This window comes from Helianthus annuus, chromosome 4, assembly GCF_002127325.2.
Source record: "Helianthus annuus cultivar XRQ/B chromosome 4, HanXRQr2.0-SUNRISE, whole genome shotgun sequence".
Taxonomy (NCBI): domain Eukaryota; kingdom Viridiplantae; phylum Streptophyta; class Magnoliopsida; order Asterales; family Asteraceae; genus Helianthus; species Helianthus annuus.
This window is the reverse complement of record NC_035436.2, coordinates 190,375,106-190,390,576: the sequence shown is the minus strand read 5'-3', so window position 1 is coordinate 190,390,576 and position 15,471 is coordinate 190,375,106. Positions and strand designations below refer to the sequence as shown.

The window sequence follows — 15,471 nt, the reverse complement described above, 5'->3', positions numbered from 1 at the left end:
GTTTGATCCAGATTGATCTTTTAACATGGATGATCATTATAAAATTTTAAATGATGCAAGTAGATGAGCAGTATGAATATTACATATATCTAACACTTACTAATCTTTGAAGAAATTTGATTTAGGTAGAACATTATCATATACCTGTAAAGTGATACTTATCAATAGGGGTGCAAACGAGCCGAGGGGCTCGCGAGCTACTCGAGATCGGCTCGAGAAAAAGCTCGAAGCGAGCCGAGCCTTATCGAGCCCGAGCCGAGCTTGAGCCTCAAAACAAAGCTCGTTTATTTATCGAGCCCGAGCTCGAGCCTCACAAGTGAAGCTCGTTAGGCTCGTCGAGCCTTATCGAGCTTTAGTGTAAACGAGTCGAGCCGAGCTTATTTAAACTTGTTTACAAGCCGACCTCGAATCTAAAAATAAGCTTATTTAGTAAACGAGCTCGAGCCCGAGCTTTACTTATCGAGCTCGCAAGCCTAAAAAGTCTATTATTTATATTATTTTTATTTAATATACTAATTAATAGATAATAAACGAGCCGAGCTCGAGCTTGAAAAAAATACAAACGAGCCGAGCTCGAGCTTTGAAAACAAAGCTCGAATCGAGCCGAGCTCGAGCCCGAGCTCTCATAAGTTAATCGAGCTCAAGCTCGAGCCTGGCCGAGCTCGAGCTCGGCTCGGCTCGTTTGCACCCCTACTTATCAATTTGTTCAATAACCAGTTTGTAAAAATGGATGATAATGTTCATAATCAGTTTGATCTTTAACACATGGTTTTACTTATAGAGTTCTACTCATGATGACACATTTTATACATGAAATGGAACTAGAAAGGTAAACGGATTAACGTAAATGTTATCTGTCATATATTCCATTCCAATCAATTATAATAAAGACCAACTTCAAACACTTGCATGGTCAGGGTCAGGGTCAGGGTCAGGGTCTAGTATTCTTAAGCCAATATATCTACATGCAATAAAGCTACAAGATGCACCCGATATCAGTCACACAAATTACACGAATTTCACGCATGATCAGAATTAGTGGGTGGGTTTGGTACTATAAAGGGCAAGGGAAGGCTTGGTACTGGTGGTCTAGACCATGGTTCATTGGCTCGAGCCGGTTGTCGGGGTGGTGCAAGGTACTGGAGTCGAGCAGCCTGAAGTTGCTCACCTCTTAAACTCCCCCTCATTCTTCCAGATGGCATTGCACCACCACTTGCTTCTAGAAGCTGAGTTGCCGACACCTGGCTTATGTTTAGCGGTGGTTGAGATCCACCAGGCGTGGTGTTGCTGCCTTGTTTCGATCCTTTTCTGAGTTCATTAGATGCTGGTGGTGTGAACATGGGGGTACTTGGAGTCTGTGCGGTTGTATAGGCGTTGACTTGAGTTTGGGCTGATGAGACCTCAGGTTTTAATACAATTGCAGGTGGTGTAAATGTTGTACTTTGACCTTGGTTTGATGTACAGACGTTGACTCGAGTTTGATCAGTAGGAGATCCTTCAGGTGGTGTCAACATCGTCGTAGTTTTAACTTGCGTGGTTGTATAGACGTTGACTTGAGTTCCACCGGGAGAGACTTCAGGTTTTATTACAATTGCAGGTGGTGTGAATGTCGTACTTTGACCTTGGTTTGATGTACTGACGTTGACTCGAATTTGATCAGGAGATTCTGCAGATGGTGTCGACATCGTTGTACTTTTAGCTTGCGTGGTTGTGCAGCCCCTGACTTGAGTTTCACCTGGAGATACTTCAGGTTTTATTACAGTTGCAGCTGGTGTGAACGTCGTACTTTGACCTTGGTTTAATGTACTGACGTTGACTCGAATTTGATCAGAAGATCCTGCAGGTGATGTCAACATCGTCATGCTTTTAACGTGCGTGGTTGTACTGATGTTGACTTGAGTTTGACCTAGAGAGACTGCAGGTGGTGTGAACATGGATATGCTCTGACCTTGGTTTATTGCACTGGTGTTGACTTGAGTTTGACCAAGAGAGCCTGCAGTAGGCGTGAACACGGTTGTACTTTGAGCCTGCTTGTTTGCACAGGCGTTGACTTGACTTTGACCAAGAGAGACTACAGGTGCTGTAAAAGTTGCATGACTCGATGTATCACTTTGTGTTTCAGCAACCATCCATGAACCATCTTCTGATATAACTACATCATGAACATCCTCCGCCACCTCATTCAAGATCTAAACAAAATCAATAAAAAAATCACAAAATCATGACTTCAGGCTGTTGGTATTTTCAAAACATAGATACATGAGTGTATGCATGTGGGCGTTACTTGCCTTGAGAAAATCTTGATCGATGCGTAAATCTTGATTGCAGACTGGGTTGTTACAGAGAGGGCATTTCCATGTAGGCATAGCGGAATTGACTTCAACAAAGTGGTTGTAATCAAAGCACTACAGTAAGCACAACGGATGAAATAACAAATTCATCAATATTGCGACAGTTATGTTGTCCGATGAACTGGTGAATCATATCAAAGAATTGGTGGATACTGATTTGGGTGTATGACATTACTAAAGGGTATTTTTAACATTTGGTAAATATTTGAAACACCAATATTTTACCTGAGGATGCTTGCAGAGATGGCCTTTGACAGGAGTTTTTATACGTTGTTTACTGTCGATTAACAAAATAAAAATATTAAATCTCATTATAACCAAGAAACTGGAAAAATAGCAACTAAATAAGCAATAAAGAATTACCTAATGGGACAGTAAAGCGAAATCCGCGATGACATATCAATAATAGCACAATCTAAAAAAGAAAAAAAAAGGCACAAAAAGTCACTTCTTTAGAGGTGGCAAATTCGCCTTATTACGTATCGGTCAATTTGGGTTATGTTTCAAGTCAAATGAGCAACATAAAAAAACTAAAAAAACGACAAGTCAAATGGGTAATACTGTAATAGTGCAGATTTTGTAATCATATTTAACGACTAACTATTTATAAAAGTTTGGACAATAAAGCAATATGGGTCTACCCGACCCGAGTCCCGACGGCCGACGCGCATAAACCCCTTTGACCCGAGCCCGTTTTGACACATTACTCAATCAACCCGTTTTGCCAATGTAGTGTATGAAAGAACTTGCAATTTCCTTAACTTACCTGAATCAACTGACATGGGGAGAAGATAATCTTGCAATAGAGAAGAATCCGAAGATGATACTGAATTCATAAAAGCTAAGGCAATAATATAGCGTCCTGGATAAACCAAACAAGTTTTAAAGAAAGTGAACAGTATATGTTACGGGTTTGAAGCACTAAAAATGTAAGCATACCATCAAAGTCCCCAAAAACCTGCAGTAGATTCACTCCGTACTTTATCATTTTAGTAACGTCCGATGGGAGCTGTGGGCCCTTTCCCTGATACACATGTAACAAGAACATGGATTATTATGATAACTGAATAATGCAAACTAAAGTTTTTTTTTCTGGGAAAAAATTTCGGTGAGAACTTGACAAAGTACAAACCATGTTGCTTTTGGTCCTGTTTGGTACTTCATAACCGTTCATGAGAAAACTATGAAGGAAAAGGTACAAGGTTAGATAACAAGGTTAACATGAAACTGTTCAAAAGAAAATATTTAAAAGAAATATCTTAACTCCACATTTTGTGGGCTGGTAATACAGGCAGCTGTCTCCATATTGTCCAGTTGAGCTACTAAGAGCCACTGTATGAAGTAAATAAATCATCAATTTACTTCAGGATTTACCATTATAATCAAATCAAATTGGAAACGAATCAACGATAATGATATATCTCTAATGCATATCGATTGCTTACCACACTTCGACAATGACGAGGTGTAGCACCCACAGAGATGTGAAAATCGGCTACACAAGTTCCATATCCAGCCTGTGAATCAATTAAAATTGACAAGTGTAAAAACATAATAAAACATTAAAATTGATCCTTATGTATAAACGGATACTCATAGTAGTATACATATTTTTACCTCAACATCAAATGAAGTAAGTATGTGTTCAACTTTCATTGTTGGATAGAATCTGTATGTGAAAAATAACTTCAAGTAAATGAACCTTAGGAATAACTGAACATCAAAAAATATTGTTCTAGAAACAGGTTTATTTTATTTGTTACGTTGGAAGTCAGCGAACTGTCACGTTCTGAAAGTTACGAATACATGATATACAAAGAAGCAAAAGGGGAGAATGTAGGGTGTGATAAACCATTACCTTGAGACTATATTTGACACACATGAATGTGCATTACTTGGTTCTATATTCATTTTGTCTGTACTAGAGAACCCATAGCTTACCTAGAAATTGTTAAAAATGTAGGGTTACTACTTCACTGATTAAAAAAAAAAAAAAAAACATAGATAGAAATATAGTCAATAATTTGAACAGGCTAAAAAAGAGCTTCAACCAACCTCCTTTGCTATCATAAGGAGACTATGTTTATCTGCATCTGAAAACCAGCCAACTTGACAAGCAGCCTGTAGCAAGAATGTTTACAGAAACATATATATAATACATTATGTAGTCACTCACGTACATAGATAGAAACAGATTTAATGAAGAATGTGATTATGAATCAAGTAAAGCACAAAAATTAGCAAAAAGGAAACAAACAGACATAATAAAATGCAAAAAAAAAAAGCTTCATTTTGAGAACGCTAGTTCAGTTTTACGCTTGTGTACCTTGATAGGTAGCATGAGCATCATCAATGATGGTTTCTGCAGTTCAGTTTTACGCTTGTAAACCTACAAGTACAGCATATTAAAAAAAATTATTGGATAACCTTGACATCATAACATTTAAATAAGAAGTCCTCACTCTTTTTTCATCCATTATAACCATTAAACCATGATTAAGTCTCACTGTATCTTTCTTCATCCACTATAACCGTTAAACTCTGGTTTTATTATTTTCATAATATCCTTTGCTGTCATTTGATTTTTATACATTGTCATAAAGTATGTGTAATTTGTAAACTATCATGGTATTTTCATTGTTATCAGATGTATCCAACTATATTTCTTGAAAAAATCTTTTCATATCTTGCTTCTAACATAACTAGTGTCGATGAATCAATGATATGGAATAAGCAATTTCATTAATAATCTGGAAACAAAACATGACATCAGCAACTAACCTCTTGAACAATGAAAACAAGCCGGGGCAGATGTAATGACGATGGAGATGCATTCAGCGCGATAACATCATCGATACTACTGCATTTGACAATGACAGAACTTTTAAAATGTTAAATTGATATTGATCACATAAATTTATCGTTGCATTAAATCCAATGCCTTGAAACCTTTAGAACAAGTAAAACAGGATGACAGCATTAGGTTTCATATGTTTTACAACAGTGAAACTTAATCACAGCACAAAGACAGCGTACATCGGACTAGACTAGCCGGTCTATTTGCTAATGGAGTCACTGCAAGTGGTAACGCATAATCATTTATCATTGATGTATATCAAAGGGAAAGTATCAAACGGCTAGTAATCGTAGAATTCAACCGAAACGAACAAGCAACAGTCGAATGGGATACAGAAACACCACCCGATTCGAACCGAGGAGCTTCCTAAACTGAGTAGAAGGATACAGAATTCACCACCTAAAACTCGAGTATAGGTTCCAAAGAACACCACCCAAGATGCTACCTTGGATTAGCAATGGAAGATAATAAAACTGGTTTGCTCGAAGAAGAGAAACACAGAGAATTTCAAACATAAAACCACCACCTCTATTTGTAAACTGGAGTAATCACATAAAGGAGTTTCCAAAACTACCCACGTCCTAAGCTTTAGAAAACTACAATTAAATTACTATCTAAGAAGCTTAAAGTACAAGTAGGAAAAGCATTGTAAAGAAAACTGCATTAAAAATGCAGATAACATAAAGTAGAATAAACTGCATTAAAAATGCAGAGAACATAAAGTAGAAAAATGGAAATAACTATAGGTGGTGGGAACGTGGGATGTTTCATTCTGCATGGATTCAACCTCCATCCAATTGACCAGCTTTGACCCATGTGGGTGTTGACGCATTATTTTTTGTCGACCCAAATTCCGCTACCGTCCCGGGTTCATGAAGTGAAGCTTCAACGGCTAATTTAAACAAATTGTCGAGTTTTGTTCCGGGGTCGCTACCGCTATCAATCATGCTTTTATCAAGCTACAAAACTGTACTGTATGGCCATTATATACACTTCTGTGGAAACCGTTCCAACTTTCCGAGAAAAGATAAACAAAATACACAAGACACATCATTGTTCTGACATCATTGATGGTTGATATGGTTTGCTAATTTGCAGTACATGATATTCATATAACGAAGACCTATAACATAGGAGCCGGACCGTGTACTATTAAGTAACAACATGATATTCATACTCAAACCAGAGTTTCTAAACCACAGTGTTCACTATTTCCCCCACCAACTTTATTCTTATATTATCATAAACAGGTCTAAAGGGAGAGCAGCAATACAGAAGATCCTCTGCATATTAAACTATCAAATTCAAGACTCTTAACTCCAATTCTATATAAACAAATCCGCACGAATTTAAAGTTTACAACCTTTTTAGCATGTCTATGCTACAAAACACTCACAAACAGATACATAAATACGCAAACAGAAACCTAGGGTTTCATTATCATCTAGCAAATTCTCAACTAACTAATGAGCAAACAAAAACCCTAAATCTGAACTAACAGAGCTAATGCCCTATGTTTACATATCAACTTCCCTATTTTATATAAACATAAATCACAATCCATGTCAGAATTGCAGTTTTACAGATAACAATCACTTTAAGGTTGCGTAATTTCAAAGTAACAGTCCGATCGCCGATAATTTTGCACTTGTGTAAGTCGGTCCGACTGACGTCATCAATGAACACCTTGATCATTTCACATGAGATATTTGAGATGCATGTATGTTTAGATATACATAACACGCACAGATGTATACGTATACGGCTATACGTTAGTGTATCCAACAATACAGTGATTCAGTGTTGAGGAACCGATAATTTTTAATTTAAGTGGTTAGAATAGAAACTGTAAGTAACCTTGCGAGCTTCATGCAGGTTTTGGAATAAACCGGCGAATTGTTGATTTCCCCGGTGTGAATGTCAAGTGATGCTTGATCGATGTTCGTTTCCAATTCCATACGCTTCAACACCGTTTCTTTTGTAGACGGTATCCGCCGTTTGTGAGAAGCCACCACCGCTGCCGCTGCCGCTGCCATGTGGATTTGTGCCGGTTTCTCTCTCACACAGTTGCCGATCAACTCCCGGAAAATGTGTACAAATACAGAGAGCAACACATACATGTGTACAAATACGGAAAGACATACTCCATGGACGGTTCGTGTAATTTACTATTATTTTTTTTTCCTTTTTAGGTTTTTTAATTTTGTATTGTAATTAAGTATAATATAACTAGTTTAAGATCCCGCGAGTTTCGCGGATGGCTTAACACAAACACATAATATCTACTGGCATTGAAGCCCATGTATGAACTATACCCGCTTGCAGGAATCCCCAATATTTCCGTTTCAATATTAGTAGCCTGATAAATTCATATATATCTAATTAGTGTCAATCAACGATAAAAGACAACCGAATAAATTAGATTTCGACGACAAATTGAAATACGTGAATATGCAACGATCACAATTCGTTGAAAATCTCTTTATAAACCACATTAGTAGCAGATATTGTGAAGAACTATCACGAGACAGAATAAATAATACATTGTGAAATAAGAAAAACTTAAAAGTATTTTAAAAACTTTTAAGTTTCCCATCCTTTTTACTCCGCCACATTTAATTGCTCGTAGTGAAGTCGGTATCCCAAGAATGCCTCGAAAATACCATATATGCCAAATTCCCATAGCGTTAAACCATTTGTTGTTCTCATATGGTTAAACCATCTTTTGCTGAAGGTAACATAGTGTTGTCCGCTGAACCTGAAACTAAACAATAGTCGAATGATCATAAAATATTAAGTTAAAATTATTAAAAATATTTATTAATGATTTTTTATTCCTTTTACAATCATACCAGTTGAATTTATCAAATAATACTGATTTGTCCCAAAAAATATACTTGTAATTTCTCTTTAGTTGGTCTCCAAAGAAATTATATAATGTATAAATATGAAAATGTTGTTAGCTTGGCATTGCCAATTGCCACATATTTCCAAACTGTTTAGCAAAATCTTTAAAAAACAAAGAAAAATCGACTGACGTAGGCATAACTTTTATGGGAGTACCTTTAACAACTTGTAACCGGTAGACATTATTGATCTGAGGTCCATGTCGGAAAGCTTGACCACTAATCCTGGCATTAGACAAAGTAGCATCAACGGTTAAATGAGGATAATATGTTCATGATTTCGGGGCCAATATTTTAAACTATCTCACAAAATATTAATCCAAAGTTCACCACTCGAAACTTCAACAAAGGTGTATTCATGTCCCTCAAACTTGTAATATAAATCCACTATCTTATTTGTGGTTTTAGTATATGTATAAACGAAAGCTTTAATGGACAATATGAACAATATTAGTTGCTATCAAATGTCAAAAAAAAATGAAGGCCGAATTAAAAATGTATCTTGCAAGTAAACTCTCAAAGTAATAAAAATGGTACCTTGCAAGTATTCTATCTAAGACCTCCCTCTTTCACATGATTGAAACCACTTGATCAATATAAATAGCCTGGCATTTAATATCGTCTTCTTCAAATTTAGCTACAAATTGGGACAATGGTTAAATGAGGATAATATGTCCATGATTTCGGGGCCAATATTTTAAACTATCTCACAAAATATTAATCCAAAGTTCACCACTCGAAACTTCAACAAAAGGTGTATTCGTGTCCCTCAAACCTGCAATATAAATCCACTATCTTATTTGTGGTTTTAGTATATCTATAAATGAAAGCTCTTAATGGACAATATAAACAAATATTATTTGCTATCAAATGCCGAAACAAATGAAGGCCGAATGAAAAAATGTATCTTGCAAGTATACTATCAAAGCAATAAAAATGGTACCTTGCAAGTATTCTATGGAAGACCTCCCTCCTTCACATAATTTGAAACCACTTGATCAATATAAGTCGCCTGACAGTCACAAAAAGGATGTGAAATTGTGAATGGCATGGCAAAAGTGAACAAACCGGCCATCGGGAAGCGATAAGACCAGGTTGGAACCTAATATGATATTGAGCCCCAAGAATCTTCTCGTCAGCACTAAGTTCTTTCATTACAAACTCAATTAAAACATTGTTTAACATGCTTAACCCATTTGACCATTTACCAATTTTGACCCGTTTAACTCAATAGTAATAAACATAACCAGTTTGATACATACGTGATTAAAACATTTAAAATTAGTATGAGAAAAGTAAGTATTATTTAGAAGGTTATATGAGAAGTTCATTTGGATTCGACCTGCAACCAGAAAGTGGTTTTACAACCTTCTTTAATATGTTTGACGACAAAAAACGAATTGCCCCTTAGTCCTGCACCTCAAGCAAGCAAACAACACAATGAGCAACATAGACACACTACTCATATCAAAGCATTTTTTTAACTATAAAGAAGTCTTACTGAAGTACCAAAAGTTCTCCAAAATGCCCTCTATGTCTACAAAATCAATATAAATCAATGAAGAAAGTTAGTATTGGTAAAAAAATAAGGGCAGACTCCATGAGTACCTGCATGATAGTTTACTCCATAAGGGCTAACTTACATACCCTGCGAATAACGTGTTAAACGTTGAGCAAACCCACTCTCTACCATTCTGTCAAGTACCAAAAAAGCCCTTTCAGTATCCTCTACTTCACAACAGCCCTTCACAAGTGCTCCATATATGGATTCATCTACTTAATTCCACATCTAATAACTTAAATGCTTCCAGAAGAATCTTTAATTTCCGGTACCCGTCGATTAATGTAGTATAAGTCGAGGTGTTGATCATCACATTTTCCTCCTGTATTTCATCAAACAACTCCCTTGCTCTTTTAAGTTTTTCACGTAGGGAGAAAGTTGAGAATGTAGCCGTTTTCCGAATTCAAATTGTTGATTAAGCGTGTAGTTTTCAATGATATTAACATACCCACAGGAAGTGCCTGATTTCACTAAGCAAGAAAAGACACCCAGTAGAAAAAATTAGGGTTCATTTCAATAAGCAGGTGCCTAATTCCTAGTTAGTGTCAAGTTTTACAGTAGCAATATCGATGCATCATCACCAGATCCCCTTTTTGCTATCAAAGTATTAATTTTCCTATTTTTCCCCACCCTAATGCCATACATTCAGGTGAAAATCACAGCATCGTGTATTAATTTGATAATAGGTATTATAAAACTTATGAAAAGATAGGTTATTTTCTACATCCTTTATAACATATGATCCAAAGGCAAAATTATAAAAGAAGAAAAAACGAAATTACTAAAACCATCTTCTAAAGTTTTGGGTGGTTGATTGGTATGTCCGAACATGAAGACCAGCTCCAACCCCAATCCCAAGACAAACACCAAGCCCTATTCCAACACCCACCTTAACACCAACATTGAACCATGATAATGCACCATCTCAGCAAGAAAATCGATCAGGCTGATAAACAATACCTCATTGTATTCTTTCTTTTCAACCTCTGGTTGTTTCAATGGCTTCCCTTTTCCACCTGCTCAGCAAGATGCAATTTTTTTATAAAACAAATTATAACAGAGACTAACATATCCGAGTTTAAAAATTTTTAAACTTCAAGTAAAGAAAAAAAGGAGGAAGAACAATTGTGCAGCACCATGCTTGGATGACATTATTGAAATCTAGGGTTAGAGTTTGCTCCAACCATCAACAACCAACCAGAAAAGTTAAAACTATCAAAATGAGCAAAAAAAATAATAAAAATTCCAACAAAAACAAACTCAATCACCAAAATATGCATACCTTATTATCATTAACGGACACCAGAAGTTGCATTGAGTTAATTGCGGCCCTTTAACCGAAAAGCCCTAATTGCATTCCAACAAACAAAAACAATAATCAACCAACAATGTTAATCAAATCAAACCAAATAGCATTTAGTTGAAGAAAAACAAACCTGACGGGGTTCATTGCGGGGTTGAAGAGGGATAATGGATTTGAATTGTTTATGTGTTCATCTTCGCATCCGACCAACATTATTCGGTGAGAATTTGTTTCAGGGTTTGATTTTAGATGAAAAGAATTTTAAGGAAGCACCATCGTAATATCATCGCTTATCCTCACCGTAACCAGTTTGCCACCAAGGACCGTCACTGTGGAATACCACCGTACCGTCGCTACCTCTTAAAACTTCATCTCTATAATTCTTCATAAAAGAAGCGGTGGTGAAGAAGACGATTTCAAGAAATAAAAGATCTGTATACATTTTTGAAACCCTAAATCTGGATTATAGAGATATATGAAACATGAATCATAAAATAAAAACTTACCATGTTGAAATTAGAGATGTAAGGAAAGGGTTCAGTAATTTAGGAAACTCCAATTTCATGAAAGAATGGGAGCGCATGATTGATACCGGGCGAGTGAAAGACTGTAGAACAAATTGGCGCTCAAAGAGAAAATTGGGGTAACAATCAAATGCCACGTGTCAGCAACATGGTTAAGAATATGCCAAGTGGCATAAGTTTGTTTTGTTTTATTATAAGGTATAGATATAGATGGTTTAACGTCTATCTTTTGATTGGTTTGAAGGTCTTGTGGTAACGTACGGGTCTTAAATACTAGCTGAATATTTGTAATAGTATATTTTAAATTATACAACATCGTGTATTATTATAAAAATAACTTTATTGGTTGTTTAAATGAATAAATGTCAAATAATTGTGTGGACGGTAGTTACGAAGCGTCTGTCAACTCCACAACACACCGATGTATGGGAGTCAAGGATGAGAGAGGGGATCGTAGAAGATAGGGAAGAAAAGAGATTTTTTTATATGTCACTATGGACACTCATGTGTGCGAACTCGATTGTTTTTGTGAGGGGTTTGAGAGATACAAAAGTCAACAAGTCCGTGGGATAGGAGAGACAACATTGGTGGTCCGTGGGTAATGAGGGACAATGGCGTATTAATTATGAGAAATTTACAATATATGGATAAATTATGAACTGTTGCATATAACACTTTTTATCATAGGACACATTTAAAAAAAACTTTTTATATATGTTATGTATAATTTTTTAATAAAAAACTCATATAAAATATAAACGTATATCTTAGAATTGTTTAAAACTATTAATCTCAAAATTTATAACTTAAGCCTATTAGCTCAATATTCATTTTAGTTAAAAAAAAGACAAGACAAAATGAACATGTTTTTCCAGACTCGGACAAAACACATGAATTCTCACTACTAGTCGTATGCTTCTGTAATGACTTCTTGATAGTTGACACACTCTGGGTTCTCTTGGTTATGTTCATTAAAACCTTCAAATTTGTTAACATTCCTTTAAAGCACATAAGTGATTCTTCTTGTATTCCCACATTACATTGATTCTTCTTAAATAAAAGTTAAACGCTTAGCCTAATGTATTCCCTCTTTATGTTTCTGCGATTCATCTCCCTCATTTTATATTTTCCTTTTCCTCTTTTTTGTTTCTTTTTAGTGTTGGAATTATAACAAGTTTTAAGCAAGTAATAAAAATAATAATAATAATAATAATAATAATAATAGTTATATTTATCATAATTACTTTAGATATTTAAAAATTTTAAAGGGTGGTTAAGCAAGTAATAATAGTTATTTTTATCATAATTACTTTATCATAATTACTTGACCGAATGGTCTCGAGTTCGATTCCCGATCCACCCGGGTTTTACCGGCTCTGCATTGTCGTGCCTTCGGGCGGGTGCAGGGTCGGGTTTTTCCCAGAACTGGTGGCATGATGGGCTATGGGCTTCGTGCGTGCAGGTTGGGCTGCCGCGGGCTACCTTTCGGCCAATGGGTGCCGCGTACGAAGTACCCGGCGATTCTTATGTTGTAGGTTAAAAAAAAAACAAAAAATTAAACGGTTACTTCAAAAGCTAACTCTAGTTTAAAATAGATCTCTAATTTTAAGTGTTTGACCACGTGAAAACTTATAACATACTTATACGAGATTAATAACAACCTAAACTGGATTAAATAAGTCTTGCTTACAAACTCGTACGCCTATATTATTATTATTATTATTATTGTTATTATTATTATTATTATTATTATTATTTAAATCAAATGGGTATTAGGCTCACTAAACCAAATGCAAATGAATTAACTTCTAAACCATAAAAATTATTTTGTAAATGGGTCTATCTTGGAATTGGTATAAGTATACTATTAAAAAAAATAACATATTTATATATAGGATTTAGAAAAAAAAACAAGTGCCCTTTAAAATCACGGGCCGGTGGTCCTCCCTCCACACCCTCATCACCGTCCATGCTTATTATTAATGAATAATTTAAAAAGTTACAATTATGTATTAATTATGTAATTAAATATTGTATATTTATCAATAATCTTTTAAGGTTTGGATCGGATATTAAATATAGCTCACATGTGATCCATTCTTTGAGGCCCAGCCCACGGATCATTGCCCCCAGTCCCCCACCCCACTCTCCCACTATAAAACGTTATGACATCTTTTATCAAGTTGTAGCCAAAGCATATTCTTAATACTTCTTGCAAAACAGTCAACTTCTAATTACTTTCTAAAATTGCTGTTGGTAACCATTACCGGAGATATGGCTGGTTTGCTCGAACAAGCAAAGCAATTTGTTTCCGATACAGTGGCGAGCATGGCCAAGCCTGAGGCGACTGTAACTGATGTTGATCTGAAAGGCATCGACCTTGGCTCTGTCACCTACAACGCTAAGGTCAACGTTTCGAATCCTTACAGCACGCCTATTCCCATCGGAGAGATTCGTTACGTTCTCAAAAGTTCTGGCAGGTTTGTTATCGTTTGGTTAATGGTTAATCTAACACGATCCATTTATTAACATTTGTTAACGTGTTATGTACTTATGTGGTGTTTTACCGTTTTAATTATTCTTTTAAAATTATTATTACTATTTGTACACGTCTATATGATATGTTCCACATACATGTTCTTATGGTACATGTATCATTTTAGAAAACTAGCTATGGAGGTCTACCAAAATTGAAAGTTTCATAAAAAATGATTTAAAAATCAAGATCTGCTTTTGGATGAACTTATTATCATAGGGTTTTGATTCGTCTAGTTTTGAAAAGTTCAATGTTCACATTAGAGTTTAGACTATTTCTGTATATTCTTAATGTAATAATGTCAACATTTGAGCAAACGGAGAATGGATTGTTGTTGACATGGTAAATTTATATGGATTATCAAGTTCAATGTTTTAAAATCTGGTTAAACCGGTTAGACCGTCCGACTTACCTGGTTGAACCGTCTGATACACTTGATTAAACTGTTTCTGAGTCAAATCTGATACGGTATAAAAAACGGATTTTAAAACATTAATCAAATTATTCCGGTTTTTAATGGATCATAAAATTGTAGAAACTTTCCAATTTGGGTTCTCCTTTATAAACTGTGTTATGTTTTCAACTTATATTCTTATTTTTGATAAAGATATCTCTTTTTACAAATTAAAATTTGATTTGGTTCATGAATTTTATTTATCTATAAATATCTGGTCATAATAGATATTATTACATCCAATAAATGTATATAACATCATAAGACATTGTATTTATTGCTTTAGTTTTATTTTAATTAAATTACCATTTTAACCGAACGCTTAATAGTTTTATATGAAATGAGTAATTTTTATGCAACAAATAAATGCCTCTTTTAGTTATAATTATTATCTTTATTTAACGTTGACATTTTAGTTGTATAAAGAATGGTGTGTGACAAAACAAATAAATTTAAAGAAAGCTAGTAATGTACCATAAAATATTTATTGGGGGTGCGGATAAGTGGTTCAAACATATTTTCAGGGGTGCGGTCAGGCTTTTTGCCTAAAAAATACACTAATTTTTTTTTCAGCGGTGTGCCCGCCCACCCTGGGGTTCACCTACGTCCGCCCCTGAAGAAACCTCGCTAAAGGGTGTGTGGGTCATGGTTGGGACATGTTTCATCACGTAGGAACATGAATGGAAGTCTACACCACTCTCTTGCATGATCCACCATGGTTTGTATGGATTAAACCATGTCAACCATGTTCATCCTTTCCATTTTTCAAGAAATCATTTCCTTTTCCTATAAATAAACAAAGATAAATTAAAATAAATTAAGGGATAGTGGTTTGGGTTATGACCACACCCTTAAGCAGTGGCGGATCTTGACCTAAAACTCAGCATGGGCCGATGTTTTTTGGAGATAAAATCAGCCTAGGCCGAACCAATACACATTTAAAAAAATTCTCAAAAACCTGAAATTTAACACTGCTGGG

The 15,471-nt window shown here is 35.4% G+C and overlaps 2 protein-coding genes across 5 annotated transcripts in view; one reads left to right on the top strand and one right to left on the bottom strand.

Annotated features, from left to right (window-relative positions):
• Positions 1-783: 783 nt before the first annotated feature.
• Positions 784-7,364, bottom strand: LOC110937592 (E4 SUMO-protein ligase PIAL2). 4 transcript variants are annotated; one of them, XM_022180039.2, is made up of 16 exons: positions 7,066-7,364; positions 5,133-5,211; positions 4,678-4,740; positions 4,407-4,472; positions 4,210-4,292; positions 3,969-4,020; positions 3,797-3,868; positions 3,610-3,683; positions 3,484-3,550; positions 3,291-3,375; positions 3,118-3,213; positions 2,715-2,766; positions 2,577-2,628; positions 2,289-2,405; positions 1,949-2,189; positions 784-1,837 (listed from the first exon to the last, which is right to left on the bottom strand). In XM_022180039.2, the coding sequence occupies exons 1-16, from the start codon at positions 7,326-7,328 to the stop codon at positions 1,020-1,022; spliced, it is 2,280 nt and encodes a 759-aa protein (XP_022035731.1). In that variant the 5' UTR covers positions 7,329-7,364; the 3' UTR covers positions 784-1,019. The 4 variants fall into 4 exon arrangements, with proteins under 4 accessions (XP_022035731.1, XP_035844600.1, XP_022035728.1 ...); XM_035988707.1 differs by having other exon boundaries at positions 3,484-3,532; positions 3,616-3,683; positions 7,066-7,362; XM_022180036.2 differs by having other exon boundaries at positions 839-2,189; positions 7,066-7,362.
• A 6,344-nt stretch (positions 7,365-13,708) lies between these two features.
• Positions 13,709-15,471, top strand: part of LOC110937595 (desiccation protectant protein Lea14 homolog) — a 2,805-nt gene continuing 1,042 nt past the window's right edge. Inside the window, exon 1 of the mRNA XM_022180040.2 lies at positions 13,709-13,982. Coding sequence (XP_022035732.1) covers positions 13,777-13,982 — 206 coding nt within the window. The 5' untranslated portion in view covers positions 13,709-13,776. The remainder of the gene's footprint in view (positions 13,983-15,471) is intronic.